The 17459-nt window shown below is 36.7% G+C and overlaps 1 protein-coding gene across 1 annotated transcript in view; it reads right to left on the reverse strand.

The window, feature by feature from the left end:
• mapkapk2a (MAPK activated protein kinase 2a) overlaps nt 1–17459 on the reverse strand; it is a 38374-nt gene that overhangs the window by 8905 nt on the left and 12010 nt on the right. Inside the window, exon 2 of the mRNA XM_051912349.1 lies at nt 2793–2932. Coding sequence (XP_051768309.1) covers nt 2793–2932 — 140 coding nt within the window. The remainder of the gene's footprint in view (nt 1–2792; nt 2933–17459) is intronic.

Consider the following 17459-nt stretch of genomic DNA (forward strand, 5'->3'; position numbering starts at 1 on the left):
AGGAGAGGTCGCCAACTAAGGAGGTACGTCATCAGACAACGGGACTTTTCAATTCACTCAAACATGAAAGGGGCACATAGGTGTATGAGTGTTTACCGTAACTAACATCCAAACACCTGCTGGTAAACTATTTACACAGATGAGGCAGCGAAACCTTGACAAAACCGTACAAATGAGTTAAGGGGATGTGTAAAAGAGTAACTAAATGAATCAAGGTTTTTCATGACAGTGCAATTCAGGACATACAGACACAATGCTCAGTGCATTGCAAATGTCAAGTCATTATATTGCTCATGAAATACCTACTAAAACTGTGATTGGTCAAATGTTACAGATAAACCAGCAATATTGATTTTACGTTCTGTTCTCATAACAATCACTACGTGTACATGTGCACCAATAATGCAAATATTTCTTATAATCAGAGTAAGGTCTTAATCGCAGTAAGATGTTTACATGACACGACAGAACTGCTACATGCAATTTTCATCACTCTGATTATTCGCTAATAAGTATGGTTATACCACATTCAGATAGGCATAAAGTACCGGCCATTGTTTTAATCTACTCGCATCAAATTCAAAATAAATTTTTATGGATGTACTGGATATTGTTTGCCGCTGTGATGAACATCGCAATGCCGGGTTTGCGTATGCTGCCGTCACATTCTTCGCGCCGTCTGGATGAAAATACGGAGCAGAGACTGCGCAGCGAGTTGTGTTGACAGATTTAGCAATTTGATTAAAAGAAAACTTCAGAATAATGTCATGGAGTTCATTCATGAAGTTGTGTGAACACTTGTACGTCCAATCACTTTGGTCAGAGCGGTCATGCAATTAAGGAGTTTACATTCCTGTTTATTGCGATTGAAATCGGAGTATACCACCTAGTTTAATACGTTTATGCTTACTACGATGATGAGCTTAAGTCGCACTACTTTAAATTGAAGAATTGTGTTTCATGAGGTAATGTTTAATCGCAAGATTGCCAAAATCCCATTATAATTGCATTATGAGGGTGCATATAAACACACTTAACGACTGTACTGATATATCTTGTTATTAAACATCTTTGTCAAACATCATTTAACTATTATGGCAGAAACAAATGCCTGATGATTGTATTAATATGTTTTACACCCGGATGGTTAAGGATAAAGGCCACACCAGCAAAGGTTACAGGTTTAAGAACAAGTTGTGATGTTTAATAACAAGATAGAGCCTGATCATAGTGCTGATCAGCATTTACCATAGAGTAAATAATCTAATCTAGGGTTGCTCTAGGTGAACCGTTTGTGTATGGAACATTCAGATTCACCGAATGGTTAATTGCTTATGAATGGAAAGTAGACTAAAAAGGATGTGAAATATGCCAGCGCTGACAGCCTTGTGGTTGTTGCCAACATCGCAACCCAAGTTCGAATCCCAGCTGTACAGTTGAGCTCAAAAGTTTACATACCCCTTGCAGAATCTGCAAAAATGTTAATCATTTTAACAAAATAAGGAGGATCATGAAAATTGCATGTTATTTTTTATTTAGTACTGTCCTTAATAAACTATTTCACATAACAGTTGTTTACATAAAGCCCACAAGACAAAAAAAAAAGCAGAATTTATAAAAATGACCCCATTCAAGAATTTACATACCCTTGATTCTTAATACAGTGTTGTCATTACCTGGATGATCCACGACTGTTTTTTTGTTTTGTGATGGTTGTTCATGAGTCCCTTGTTTGTTCTGAGCAGTTAAACTGAGCTCTGTTCTTCAGAAAAATCCTTCAGGTCCTGCAGATTCTTCGGTTTCCAGCATCTTCTGCATATTTGAACCCTTTCCAGCAGTGACTATATGCTTTTGAGATCCATCTTTTCGCATTGAGGACAACTGAGGGACTCAGACAAAACCATTACAAAAGCTGCAAACATTCACTGATGCTCCAGAAGGAAACACGATGCGTTAAGAGTCAGGAGTGTAAACTTTTGAACAAGAAGTTGATGTGCAAGTTTTTTTTATTTTGTTTAAAGAACATATTTTTTTCATTTTGTTCTGCCCTTTGGAAGCTACAAAAGTTACATGTTTCCCAGAAGACAAAAAAAATGTACAATTTATGCTGTTCATCCAATTCAAAAAGTTTACATCCGACTCTTAATGCGTCATGTTTCCTTCTGGAGCATCAGTGAATGTTTGAACCTTGTTTAATATTTGTGTTTGAGTCCCTCAGTTGTCCTCAGTGTGAAAAGATGGATCTCAGAATCATACAGTCACTGCTGAAAAGGGTTCAAATATGCAAAAGATGCTGGAAAACCAAAGAATCTGCAGGACCTGGAGGACTTTTCTAAAGAACAGAGCTCAGTTTAACTGCTCAGAACAAACAAGGGACTCATGAACAACCATCACAAAACAAAAAAATAGTCGTGGATCATCCAGGTAACCACAGTATTAAGAATCAAGGGTATGTAAACTTTTGAACAGGGTCATTTTTATAAATTCAGCAATTTTTTGGCTTGTGGACTTTATGTAAACAACTGTTATGTGACATAGTTTATTAAGGACAGTACTAAATAAAAAATAACATGCAATTTTCATGATCCTTTTTATTTTGTTAAAATGATTCACATTTTTCTAGATTCTGCAAGGGGTATGTAAACTTTTGAGCTCAACTGTAAATATCAATAATAAAGGCAAAAATTGCCAAAAAAAATCTTTGAAAAAAAGGAAAATACAGAAATGACAACAAAAAAAACAGGGCATTTTGATATCTGTACTGAAGACAGCAAAAGTTGATGATGACGCACCACTCCATTACAATAAGAAGGCACTTCCTGTTTTGGTAGAGATTTTCATAGACGTCAACAATTCTGACGATGTGGGTACAGGAGGAAGCCCGCCAGTGCATTTCCACCTCTCTTCTAGCTTTGGGACAATCATGAAGCATCTACAAGAGAGGATGAAAAGGAGACCATTCAAAACTAAGTTTGTGAAAAACATTTATTATTAATCATTATAAAATAAAGCACAAAATAATATGACATGGCAAAAAAGGACAAGAATATTTTATACACTATACACACATACATAAACACACACACACGCACACGCACGCACATGCACGCATGCAGAACAACCACATATGATCAGGTGTCATTGAGAGACAATTTCTGGAGTTTTGCCTCCCTCTAGAGGATAAGTGGTTATACAAACAGACAATCCTGACAAAACTGATAAGATTCTAGTCCATTATATATATCTGTGAGACTGTGCCGATTTCTTTGGATGATCATCCTCTAAGGAAATGGTATTTAAATAATCACTTTGTACTATATTCAATTTGTCTAAAATGATACAACGGTACTCTTTTAAATGTTTTTCATGAGTGACCTCATAAATCAATTCTTAACTATTTAAATGCCATACCGCCCGATTTTTTTTTTTTTTTTAAATAAAGCCTTGTAATTTACTAGTCAACTAGCCCATGGTTTTGCCCAAATGTAAAGACACTGTGTGCAAAGATAAATGTCCTTCATATGTTTTAAAAGAACGGCCTTTTAAAATAAGCTATCATAAATGTTCTGTATAAAAAGAACTTTAACTCCCAACTTACATTTCAGAGCCCTGCAAATTGAGTAGTGTTTTATGAATGCAAAGAGCAATGACATCATTTAAAATGTCAAATATAGACTCTCAATCCCTAGGCCTAATTAAAACGTCACTGACAGGTGCATGTGGTCCAGTCGTAAAGCTAACTGAGGTTAAAAATAGCCCTCTTTCAACTCATTGAAAGAGACATTTGGATCACAAAGCACAGATTTGCAGACACTTGTTTCTGAGAATTTTGCTTTTAGGATGATAGGTAGAGTTTTAAATTCTCAAATTAATATTAGGCCTCTATGAGAGGAGGAGCACAGGATGCTTCCTATCATAAGGGAAATTCTGTAATATATTATTGTTCATTCACACAAAAGCACTTGACTGAATGAGTATAAATGAAAAGCACAAAGAAAATGACTGATGGTATACATGTATTCCCTCATTAAAGCGGTTGGCCACTATTAAGGCACAATGTACTGCACTACAGTTATGTATGACAAGCAGTGGAAAGAATCCCTCTGGGGGTGGGGGGGGACGTTTCCTCTTGTCTAGATAGACGGCTTAGAGGTCTCAGGATTCCTTTTTTTGCACACTGCCCACATTATGCCTGTGAAACCTCATATACTCACACCAGCCTACAGAGGGCTAAACAGCCTATTTGGCAGAGCTTTCAGGAACTTTCATTCGCTCCATGCCAAACATGTGTGATTCAGACCTACTTGACTAATGGGAGAAGATGGGCATCATAAATGTAAACAAAGATGGAAATGTATTAAAGATACATAGCATGTTAACTCGATTGTGAAAATACAGACACATCTGATCTCACCCACACACTGCACAACAGACAACAGCAGTCACAAAGCCTCTCCCTCACCAAAGCCATGTCTTCTCAAGAACAGACAGATAGCTGTAATGTTTAATTTCAAAGTGGCATTTCACTAACGCTCAGCAGAACAAGAGTTTTTTTGTTCATGTTGGTAGAATATTCATTAGCCTAGAGTGAGATTGACCTGAATTACTCCACTTCTACTTGACTGACTTCAAATTCCAGAAATGTTTTTGACATTTGATGGCATTTTAAAATCACAGATGGGATAACCTCTAATTGTTCTCAAACTCAAATATATCAAGGTCCAGTTCCACTCTGTAGTAGGGCTGGGTATTGACAATTTTCATGATTCGATTCAATTTCTATTCACATGCTTGTGATTCGATTTCGTTTCCGATTCGATTTCGATTATTTTGGATGTAGTATATCAGATACAGTACATGGCAAATTTTCTAGAGGAAAAAAAAAAATCTCTCAACTAATGCTGTAAACTACACATTGGAGTCAGTTGGTACTACATTACTATAATATTGAAGGTTAAAATTAACTTATTAATATACAAACACTTAAATTACACTAAATGATGTTTTTTATAATAAATAAAGTTTAGAATTACATAATCATATTTCTACTCCAATTCCAACTACTACTCCATCTACTCCATTTTTTTTTTTTTAAACAAACATTTAAATCGTGGCTGAAACATGCATTAAATATTGAAGAACGTTAAAAAATTATAATGAATGTAACAGTGCATATATTTATCAGAATGCTGCTTTCTAGAGTTCATTTTTCTAGCTGACTAATGAGTTTATGGTCACTGAATAAGATTTTTCTGAGGTAAATGTGACGTTTCATGACATTGTTTACAAGTTGTTTTATTGACATCTTTCTGAGGTTGAAACACTGATTGAGCTATTACACGAGACATGATACAGATTTCGGTAAGTTGTATTGTATCTTTTAACATACCTTCAGATGTTTATTCATGTTTATTTCGTGCTATAACTGGTATAAGTGGAGGAGAGGATGTTCACATGCGCTCCATGCTGCCGCTTCTCCTGGCTTCTCTGTCATGCCACAATAAACAGCACCAAAACGGTATTTATTTTCTGAATCTCAAAATAAGATGGACGTAATTTGAAATCTGAGACTTTGCTACATATCAAAAGTAACAAAGCACAAAGATTTTTGCAATTTATTGGATGGGAGGCGCACTACATGTTCTGTTCATTCATCAACTGAAAACAGACTAGACTAATCGATTCTTGGGATTTATGAATCGATATCGGTTTGTAAAAATGAGAATCGATTAAAATCAAGAAATCGATATTTTTTTACCCAGCCAGTAGTAGAGCTGATCTGATGTGTAAAAGGGTAGACAACATTAAAAAAAAAAAAGCAGTGCGACTTGCTATAATACCTTTAAAACCATTCAAAGAAACATTACAATTCTTTTATAATTATTATCCATACAGTTTCCATGATTTACACTTACGATAATTATTTTTCAAACCAAATAAGCATTTCAAATTAACTAGAAGGCAAAAATGCGATTAAAATAATAGGTGAGGAATGTTAATAATAATGGCAATATATTTGACCAAATATATAGAAATCACTTTTATTCATGTGACCTGTTCAATCATTTTAAACCACTTTTACCCAAAACATGAGTTGTATGCACAAAAGTAAAAAGGAAAACCACTGCAAAAATGTAATCATTTTGCTGGCTGCCATAAATCCTTGAGAAATTGACATTAAAGATTTTTTTTTTTTTTAATTATTTGACAGCATTAGAAGAATTATTTAAATATACACTACACTTTAAAAAAAAATAAGCATTTTTTTTTTTTTTTTTTTTTTTAAGATTTACAAATCTTAAGCTTACGAACTGATTGTTTTTTTGTTTTTTACTTGATAAAACTTGAAAAGAAGGAGGGGTGATCAGGGGAGATACACTATACAGATCTCTTGTCTGAAAAGACTAGCTATGAGTCCCCTGACAGAGATCAGTTAAGATCCAGTTCTTGGACCCACCAGAAATCACTACATGTGGCTGTTTTTAAGTAACTACAGACCTTGTAATATTTTAGGAGTGCCATACACAATCCATGCTAACATTATGCAAGAAGAACAAGATGACAAGAAACTGTGCCAGGTCTGCAAAAACACTTGGGGTATTGTATCTAGACCTGAAATAAAGCTCAGTCTGGTAAGTTGAGACACCTCATTGTTAAAGCGACATGTAATTATATGCTGAGCTGACGAACGGAAAGTGTTGCCAAGCCAACATAGACCAATTATTGCTGTCACTGGTCTAATGCTTGCTTTTTGTGAAGACCAAGAAAAGCTTGAAACACATCCCTCAGAAACAAAACACAAGGTTTGATCTCTCTCAAACGCCATGTGTTATAGAGTGGACGGCAATTTGCAAAGAGACAAAGTACATCTGCTCAAAAGAAACTGTCTGACAATTAGTTTTGTTTTTTTTGTTTTTTTTCCCCCCTTCTGATAATTTGTATTTTACCCAACAAACTGAAATTTCTTCTCCAAAACCAAGTGGTATTATTGTTTTCATTTAATTGGCACCACCTTTGCTTAAAATTACAATTATATGTTTACAACTTAAACAGCTTATAAAAAAAAAAATACAAGACTTCAAAATCAAGACTTATTTGCCGCCTGAATGCCAAATAATTTGCTACACCATAACTTTGAATTGCACTGTCATTCTGAGTAAGGTTAAAGAGTATGCATGCCGTGACTGTGTAAATAAGAGAATGCCGAATAAACTGCGTCATAAAGGGTCTGAAGGTGCACTAGGTTCATGTAGCTTGCGTCACAGGAACAGAGATTTGAAGGGCAGCCACCTGTCCGGCCTGAATGCAACTGAAACATCTATATTAGACTGTAGTGACTTTAAGATATTAGATGTCATTAACAAATCTGGCATGGATCATTGTGAGTGACAGGGAGGAAAGGACATATGGCAGGTGGCACAAGCTTTGTTTTGCATGTGAAGGGGGTTATGAAAGAAGGGGTGGTGTCACGTGTGGTGTCTTGTGAGGGGGGAGGGTGTTGGTTTTCTCCAATGAAACATGTGGTAGGGCTGAGTGTGCTCCGATTTCACTGCCAAACCCCAAAGCAGCCTTGATATCCTGCTAATGTCCTGACAACAAACAACAACCAGCTAAGACTTCAACATATACAAACAAAGGTGACAGTGACAGTGGCATACGGGTACAACGTTAAGGAAAAACATACAAAAGAAGTCATTACAGTAACAGCTAAGGTTCACTTCAAACCCATTCAAGTTTTATGATGAACACCTACACTACATTGTATGCTTACTAAGCATGTTTACATGCACAGTTATAATCAAGACATTTTTATTTATTTTTTTTGGCGTAGTCAAGCTACAGTCATCATCTGTTTCTCCAAGTACACAACATCATGTGTAATCGAATATTTGAAGGGGCAAATACTAGGGGTGCACCGATACCATATTTGCTTTAGACCAGTGGATCTCAGCCTTTTTGACTTCAAGGCCCCATTGTCCATTAAAATAGGCCCTCCTCTCACTCACAGTTTCTTCCCGATAAAATATTTTGTTGTTTTATGCTTGGTACACACCACGAGATAATCGGGCTGATTTTGGGCCAATTTCTCCCCTTCCGACAATCCTAGGTAATGTCCCGATTATCTTGATGGTTCTACAGATTATCTTATCAGATTTTCCTGTGGTGTGAGGTGTGTTAAGAGTGACTGAATCTGCTCGGAAGAACGTTGAAGCCGCCCTGATCGCGAATCGTAAATATTCAACATGTTGCATGTTTACAATCAGAAATCCTGATGTGTGGGGGGGAACCCCGAGGACAAACGCATGCATGCTCTAAGGATTATCACGTGAAACGAAAGAAGAAAGCGAGCTGACAGAAGACGGAAGCATAAACGCAGTCATGGCACAGCAAATAGTTAAATGGATTTGGACAGCAGAGATTGAGGATCAGCTTGTCGATTTGTGGCAACAGCACAAGTGTTTATACAACGTGTTCTGTAAAACATACCAAAATCATTCCAAACACTGTTTCCCGATTTCTTCCTGCCTATCGTCCGCCATGTGTATTCTGAAGTCTCGAGAGATTTTGCGAGATTTCCCATGTTCACAATCGGGACTCTGGTTGAAAATCTGTTTGTCACATCACGGCACACCACACACTATAAGAGCAAAACGATTAAATCTAGGATTTTTTTTGTCCTCATGTTTGTGGTCTCTCACATTTTGAAAATCTTATAAAGATTTTTTTTTTTTTTTTTAAATTAGTGCATACTCAACATTAGCTTATTTTCATGTGTGTTTTGTCTTACTTTAAATCATTAACTCATCTTGAGACCCCTTGGAAGTTTGTTGAGACCCTAGCCCCTGGCTGAGAACCACTGCTTTATACCAACTGAAATGAAACTCTTAAAGTGCATGTCAACATAGACTGACTCAAAAATGAGAATTCGGTCATCATTTACTCACCCTCATGTCACTCCTTTTGTGTTCTGCAGAAGAAAAATTCATACAGGTTTGAAAAAACATGAGGGCGAGCAAATGAGAAAACATGGATATAACATGGCAAAAGTGTTGTATTCTAAACATTGCACCAAATATACTGGTCTACAGCCAAAGCGCTTCTGAAATAAATGTAGTCAAGCTTTACTAATTTTGGGTCACAAAATATTATGTTTAAAATTGTTGATTGGCTCTAGTTTTCAAGATATGCTATTGGATTAGTATATGACCCTTGCTTGGGAATGGTGGAGGATAGTGTTGTCACGGTACCAAAATTCCAGTAGTCGGTACCAATACCAGTAAAATCTTATGGTTCTCGGTACCAATTTCGGTACCACAGGAAAATCTGTTGGAACCGTTTTACTATTTTATTTAACTAGGCTATTTTTAAAAACATTAAAGGGTTAGTTCACCCAAAAATGAAAATTCTGTCATTTATTACGAAGGTCTTACGGGTGTAAAACGGCATGAGGCATGAGGGTGAGTAATTAATGACAGAATTTTCATTTTTGGGTGAACTAACCCTTTAAATATGATGGTTATCATACATATAAATATTTGGAGCGTGTGTGAGTATGTTTGTGTGTGTAGGCTATATATACCTTGATAAAATAAATTTTGAAATATAAAAAAATAAAAAACAAATGCTTAAACATCCATTTTGAAACAGACGTGCGTGTTTATTTTAGCTATTCCTTCAGTGAAACGACACACTACAGTCTGTAAAACTATGAAATAAATATCAGTAAATAATGGTAACCTAAATAATAATAAAGTTAAGTATTATTCTAAAAAACATTCGTTTTTTATTTCTACACAAAGATGCGTCATACAGCCGCTCTGCGCTTTGAGAGGCATGTGGGACACAAGCAGGAAAGAGATCATCTTTTATAATATCTTGATGTTATCTCCTGATGTTACAAGTAACTGACACTTGTTGTAAAAGGTCTGAAGAGCTAGTTTTATCGTCAGACATTCAGGCTATGTTGCGTGTGTGAAATGCGCTATACAAATAAGCTTGACGCACCTTATAAAGTCTAATAAGCACAAACTGAGTTAAATAGAAATTGACATGCAAGCAAAAATGTTTCTGTCCTACAGCGTTTTTTCTACTTTACCACAGTAAAGAATGTGAATATAATAGGCATAATTAAAAGCTAACGAAAGAAAGAAACGTTTATAATCCCCTGAGTAAGTGAAGATTTGGGAAAAGAAACAGATTCCATTTTCAGCGGAATAACAAACTGAATATTGTTAAATTCTCTGATAATCACCAGATCGCGATTCGCAAAACAGAATACAAAGCCGACAAAGCTTAAATTATGGACTGACGTACCTCTCTCATTCAGCATGAACCAAAATGTTTCCATGGCTGCGATGACACATTTAATTGCTAACCTATTAGCCTATTTCTTCTGTAAACAAAGCTTTGTGCTTCACTCGTGTCATATTCACGTAAATACTGGCACAGTCCTATCAGCGGGTACAGAATATACCCGGATACTCGGTAATCCTGGTATCGACACATTTTCAAAATTTCAGTACCGACTTGGTACTGAAGTACCAGTACTTTTGACAACACTAGTGGAGGATAACTGTGTAATAAAGGCAAGGGATATCAATTTAAATCAGAAATGACAAAAATACATCTTTGACTGGATCTATGAATAAATCTCTGACTGGGTTTGGACATTACTTGCTTTTAAGGCAAAACAATCAATGTGCAATCTAAACCTGGTATTGCATCATACATGATATTATACATCATACAGCAGGGGAGATCCGCAGTCCTCCAGAGTTTAGTTCCAACCCTGCTCCAACACACATACCTGTAGTTTTCAAATAAGCCTGAAGGACTTGATGAGCTGGATTAGATGCGTTTAATACGGGTTGAAGCTACACTGCAGGAACTGAGTTTTGCACCCCTGTCATACAGTGTCAAGCTCTTTTTTTGTCAGTGTTTCATTTTGCAAAGGGACACATTTCTGTTTAGCCACAGTGAGCAGAGATGTCTCATACTTGCATGAACAGTGCAGATAACTTCAAATGGAGCAAATGGAGCCCATCAATGCTTGCAGACAATTGCTGGACAGTGACAAGAGATGCTCCATTTAATGAATACAAGAGACAAGCCAAGAAGCGCAGAGTAGACAATGAACAGGACTAAACTATGTACATACGTTTTTTGCCTTTTGTTTCATAATAAATTTGATTTATAACCCTTTTGCTGATCTGATTTTTGAAGTGTTTTAAAGTGTAGACCAGTCATATCGGCCCCTTGAGTAATAAGGTTTGTTATCAGTGCAGTAACATAACATTACAATAACACAAAACTATTGTTCCAGCGCGCACATCAAAAAGTAGTAACATTCTGTTTAAATACGCTGGTCAAGCATTCACATCTGTGTACTGTTAAGTATGTATACTATATGCACTATAAAGAAACAAGTTCATTTAAAAATGAACTAAAATGCTCAGTTAGCCTAGAAAAGTTAATCAAAATAGTTTTTGTACTCTTACTATACTAATCAAACAACTAAGCCACCATCAAAGTCCCACTATCTTTAATACCAGTACATATGCAGGAAAATCATGTCCATCTGTTATCAGTGTTTTAGTGCTCAGTGGGAGCATAGCAGATGTGGCCCATTCACCTTCCTGAGGCCCAGTACAAAAGATCCCCTCCGCAAGCACACAAAAGAGTGGGGTGAGGGGTTTCTAGAGGTTTGAAAGGGAGGGCTGGAGTTGGAGGGCCAGCATCTTCCACCTGCTTCTGTTTAGGAACTGAGGAGACAACAGCCTGTAAGCTACTTACTTTCTTACTTTAGTATTAAATGCCCTTTGTCCCCGAGGATGAGCTTGGGGAATGTGCGTGTGCGTGTGTTTACAGACTATTGCTCATTGTGATGACTGGCCATCCACATGTCAGTAAACATGTTTGTGTCAAAGTGTCTTGATCTGATTAAAGACATCTGCCAGCGACCCCTCTGACTTAACTCAAAAGGAGCTTTGTCTATGACATATAATAACAAAGACATCATAAATTACGTCCTCTTATTTGTTCAGAACTGATTTTCTGTTATCATGGATTCATTCTCATTCCATTCCAGAACATGCCTGCTACTGCTTGTAACACTTACTGTCACTGCAGCTCTCTAATGCGTTACACCTTCCTTGACTTCCTGTTAAGGGCCAGGCACTTGGGCTTGTGCTCACATGAAGAGCTGTGGAAAGTGAATGCATCTAGAGTTCACTCCCTTGCTGCCAAAGCAACATGTCATCTGGTAACCCACAACAGCACTTATGGTCACCACAGGCAATGGATAACAAATGAACTTGCTAGAAAAGAACTGTGTCTGAAATTATTTATTCACAAGATTGTCAAAAAGTTTTGAGAGTAGCATCTTTATCTGAATGCACTAATTCCCTAAAAAATATTTTTTTTTTTTTTTTTTTTTTAAATTGGCCACTGGGCCAGATTGAACTAAATGTCATTATGGGTTTGTTTATATCACGCTGCCTTTCTGACGTTAAAGGCAGTATTTTTGATTTTCTGCTGTGATTGTGAAAAATGTCGCCATTGTAGGTCATTTATGCTGAATCGAGAATTGCAACAGGAGCTCACGTCACATCATCGTTCAGGGAAAAAACTGGACGCCTTTTCTATGTGTAAAAACACAAAGGGAAGCAGGTTGAGGTGGTGACGGGGAAATGCCGTATATCAAATCTAATAATGTCACTGATTGAACCCACTCCCTATCACTCAATAAAATAATCACAAAGCTGAGTGTTTTTGAAAGTGTTGTATTTTGTTTGGTTTAATAATTAACATTACATTTGTGAGTATGACTCTCACTCGGCTTGTGAATGAGTATAACTTGCACGCAGTCATTTCAAAACTGTTCACAAGCTTCTATGGGTTTGATTTTGGTTGTCATTTGTTGAAATAAATATTAAAAAAAAGAAAAAAATACAGTGTGTCGACGTCTGTCATAGACTGTAAAAAAGGGTGTCTGTCCGCTAAATGCCCCTCCGATTCTCCTCCGTGGTCATATGGGAAAGTGAATATTTAAAAAGAAAACATTAAAACTACAATTACATTTACACCATTCCAACAAAGAAATTGATTGACTTCTGTCAGCTTGCTGAACACATTTTTTTATTTGGACATTTTCTACCATGTGATGGCTAAAGCAGCAGCGCGTGACACTGTTTTCACGGTAACCAGATCAACATTGTAAATGGAATTCTACAAAACTGAAGTGAAAACACCAAATGATCATGCAATGGGATAAAATATATTTTCTTCCCTGCAAAAGATACCATGAAGAATGTGATTATTTAACCAAGTAAAAAAACAAAAAGTTAAGCAGGTATCCATATTCATTTCAGTATCGGCAGACACAAAACGCTATAAAAGGTGACAACTTTTAAAGTTAAAAAACGATATAAGTTACGTAAACGATAAAAGCTCATTGTGGTTTCTCGGTTTAATAGATTTGAGCAACCATAAACGATGCAAAACACAGGAATTTTGAGTTTGTGATAGGATTCCTATATAGAAAAATCACTCCTTGCCCTCCATCCGCATTTCGCGTGCAGCAATGACGTCATGTGCAAACAACCTATTACTTTATTAGTTAAAGGTCCTGTAAAGCCATATTAAAATGTGTTCTGAGTTTGGCACACCACAGAAAAATGTTATTAACCACCCAGCCAAATTTGAATGATTAAAAAAAAAACGCCAAGTAAATGAAATAAGTTATCAAAATCTTGAAAAATAAGCAGTGCTCTCTGCTCTCAAACGCTGGGGGCGTGACTCTGTCCGGTCCCATATCATCGGTTGTCGGCAGGGTGGGAGGATGAAGGCCGAGACGGGAGATAGTCAGCGATAACAAAGCTGTTTTGCATATTATCGCAACCAGATAATATGCATTTGCCTAACAAAGGCATAATTTAGCTAGCAAAATATGCTAGAAAAAATTTTATCCCTGCCCAAAAAATCCTGAACACAGAATTGGTGAAAAACTGTTAAACGGTCTAACTACACGCGTCGCGGTCTCAGAGCAGACGATGCCATAACATAACTCGAACTACAGCAGGGAACAGTCAGACTCACAGAACCATTTTCACAGTTCGTGTTTTATTCCAACCTCAAGATGAACTCATATAATTGTCTTCCACAAACATCCCACTGTCAACAGCGTTAATTATTAAACCAAAACAACTTAACTGAGCAACAGAAAATGAAATATACCCGCATAAATGCGGTATTCGTGGCGCACATGCGATGTACACAGTTAAGTAGAGAATGTTCATTCTTAAAGGGGCCACACCTCTATTCCACTCAATACAATACTATTACAGTTGTATGAGTGTTTACTTAATGCACTTAATTTTTTGTTATTACATCCTGACTATTTCAGCTAGCTTTATAAATTGTGTACTTGATGCAATTTAATTTTTATAAGATTTTTGTGGCATCTACATCTTTAGTTAAAAGTTCTCAGTTACACTATATGCACTTTACATTTCAGTGTGTTCACTGTTCTGTGAAACTGTGCAATACAAATACCTTTGCTAATAAATAAGAATGGAAGTTTTTTTTCTGCTGAGTTATCAATATAATGTGATATACATACTAGAATACCCCAGGTGGTACACCACAAGTTGCAGTTTTTTTATTTTTATTATTATTATTGATTTAGGCCTATATATTTATAAAATAAAAAAAAATAAAAAAATAAAAAAAAAATAAAAAAGTGTATAGCAATATGTATTTTATCGCAATATACCGTGATATCGTATCGTGACCCATGTGTCGTGATACATATCGTATTGTGAAACCCTTGCCAATACACAGCCCTAATGTGTAGGGCCTAGACACCACGTTCAGAACCGGAGAAAGCCACCGTGATCCAAATATAAACAGATTGTTTGGGTGCACGTAAACATAACTAGGCCTTTAGATTACATTTAAATACAACAAAAACAGTAATTAGGGAATATTAAAATCAGACGAATGAACCAACAACACCACTCCTTAATAAGCCATCTAAAAGTTGTACATTAACACAAAGTTAAAGAGCAGTCACACTAGAGCGCTCCCTTGACTTTCATTACACGCATACAAACACTGGAGGGCGGAAACAAAAGCATGAAAGAGGAAGTTTCTCTGACCCTTAGAAGCTTGACCAACAGTGAACCTAAACATCACACACTGACCTTTTGGTTGAATTAAAAACATTACAATAAGACACAACAAGATCAATGCATGTTGCATTTTTTATAAAAAAATAAATAAATAAATAAAATAAAAAAATTAATTTCATGCCAACTTTAAGTTTTACAGCATGAAATGGTTCATATCCTAAATAGTGAGCTATGAAGGCGACAGGGAGCAATTTCAGAAACGGCTAATAAGGAAGGCCTGTAGTTTACATAAATTTAATTTAATGAAATGGCATAATTTGCACAAAAAGGTAGACAAACGTTGCTTCGAAGTGTCAATCTTCACTACAAAATTCGTCCACCAGGTGTCCTTACATGTAAAAAAAATGCATACGACGGTTAGTAGTTTCACTTCTACAAGTCCGCCAAACATCCTGCCCCCACTTCCTCCAGTTGACTGTGCAGTTGTGTTGAGACATTAGAGATCACTACACTGACCCATTTGATTCCCACTTCTCATAAATGCAATCTGAAAAACTGCCATCAAATCTGACACTCCACTAATGTAATTTCCCTGTTATCAGATGACATTTCGGTGTAAATCACCATCACTAAGTTAATGATAATGATCCTTTCAGCAATCATGACTCTCTGTTTGGCCAAGTCATCTGTTTTCCCTCAGGGGTTTTCCACCTGTCTCACTGCTTGAGATATGGGAAACTTCTTAGTGGATGTGGTCAATTAATTTCCATGGAAATGGAGGGAGAGCCACACAGGGGATTGCTCCTAAGTCTAATAAGCTGATTTCATATTCATTAGGCTGGGTTCAAGGCTCCCAGAGTAAAAACCCTCCATTTTACTAAAATAAAAAGAGACCGCTATTGAGTAGTCAAGCTGGTCCGGTGTCTGTGGGGCATGTGAGATCTTGTGGGTGGAGAGGTGAGATCTTACAGATCTAAATAGAAAACCTACAAAACACAAAATGTCTTTTAAATCAGGGTGACTATAATATGGAAGAAAAAGACGTAGCATACATAGAGGTAAGTAACAGTTTCCCTTACCACAAAACAAGGTCAAAATGTTAAAACACGACCACAGTCATGACATTTGTTCATACCATAACGAATTCTAATTAATGTCATTTTCCAACTTGAAATTATTACGTAATCTTAGCATTTTACACATCCGTCAGCAATACAAAAAAAAAACAAAAAAAAAAAAAAACAGAATAAGCAAGACGGACCCACCCAAATACTGCATATGCAATACAAATGTAAAATTAGTCACTACATTTAAAATTTAAGCTATTTGCCAGTTTACCCACAGGTGTGGTTCTAGGGTTGGTTTACTACTAGAAAAAAAAATTACCTCTAACAGTCACAATTTTATAGAGACAGAGAGGAAGTACAGCCGTTTGCCAGCAGGATCAGCACTAAGACATGTTTCCCTTTTTCATTTAACATGTCAGCCACAGCCACTTTCATACATAGAGACCAAATGCAAAAATACCAGGTGTCTCTTCCACAACCTGCTTTAAGCTAAAGAACGCCATAGCAACCCTCACCAAAGCCCCAAAACAGATGTGAACACTCTGCCTGGGCAGACTGATGTGACACTATTTTTTTTAAAGTCTGTGTAAAGCAATATTAAATGTGTTCTGAGTAGTGTGTCAAAAGTATCGGCCGAGATACCAAGTTGGTACTGAAATTTTAAAAATGTGACGCTTTGAGCGGATTCGTAAACCCACGCGTTCACGCGCTCATGTCTGTGATTGGCTACAATAATCAACGCTTCAAAAACATGCAAATAGATATCAATAACGCTCTTTACCGAGTGCTTATATCATATCTTGCATATCATATCTTACTTACATATACACTTGAAAGAAAGACGTCTGTCTGTGGACCGGTCCGCTGATAGACACCTGCATTCAAACGCTCCCGCTTTCAAAACGCTTTCAAATTCAAACACGTCCGTGTGCTTTCAAACGCTTCCATCCGTTAATCACTGCAGCCAATCACAGACATATCTGATGAGTGTGTGAACACAAAGGCCAAACAGAAGTGTTTACAAATTCTCTCAACAGCGCTCAAAGTGTCACATTTTTTAAATTTCAGTATCGACTTGGTATCGCAGTCGGAACTTTTGACAACTCTAGTTCTGGCTTTGTCACACCACAGAAAAATGTGTTAATAACCACCCAGCCAAATTTGAATGATAAAAAAAAAAGCCAAGTAAATGGCACCAGATGTCGGCGGGACGGGAGGATGAAGGCCGGGACAGGAGATAGTTGGTTCAGCCCCCTCACCA

This window comes from Ctenopharyngodon idella, chromosome 11, assembly GCF_019924925.1.
Source record: "Ctenopharyngodon idella isolate HZGC_01 chromosome 11, HZGC01, whole genome shotgun sequence".
Classification (NCBI taxonomy): Eukaryota; Metazoa; Chordata; class Actinopteri; order Cypriniformes; family Xenocyprididae; genus Ctenopharyngodon; species Ctenopharyngodon idella.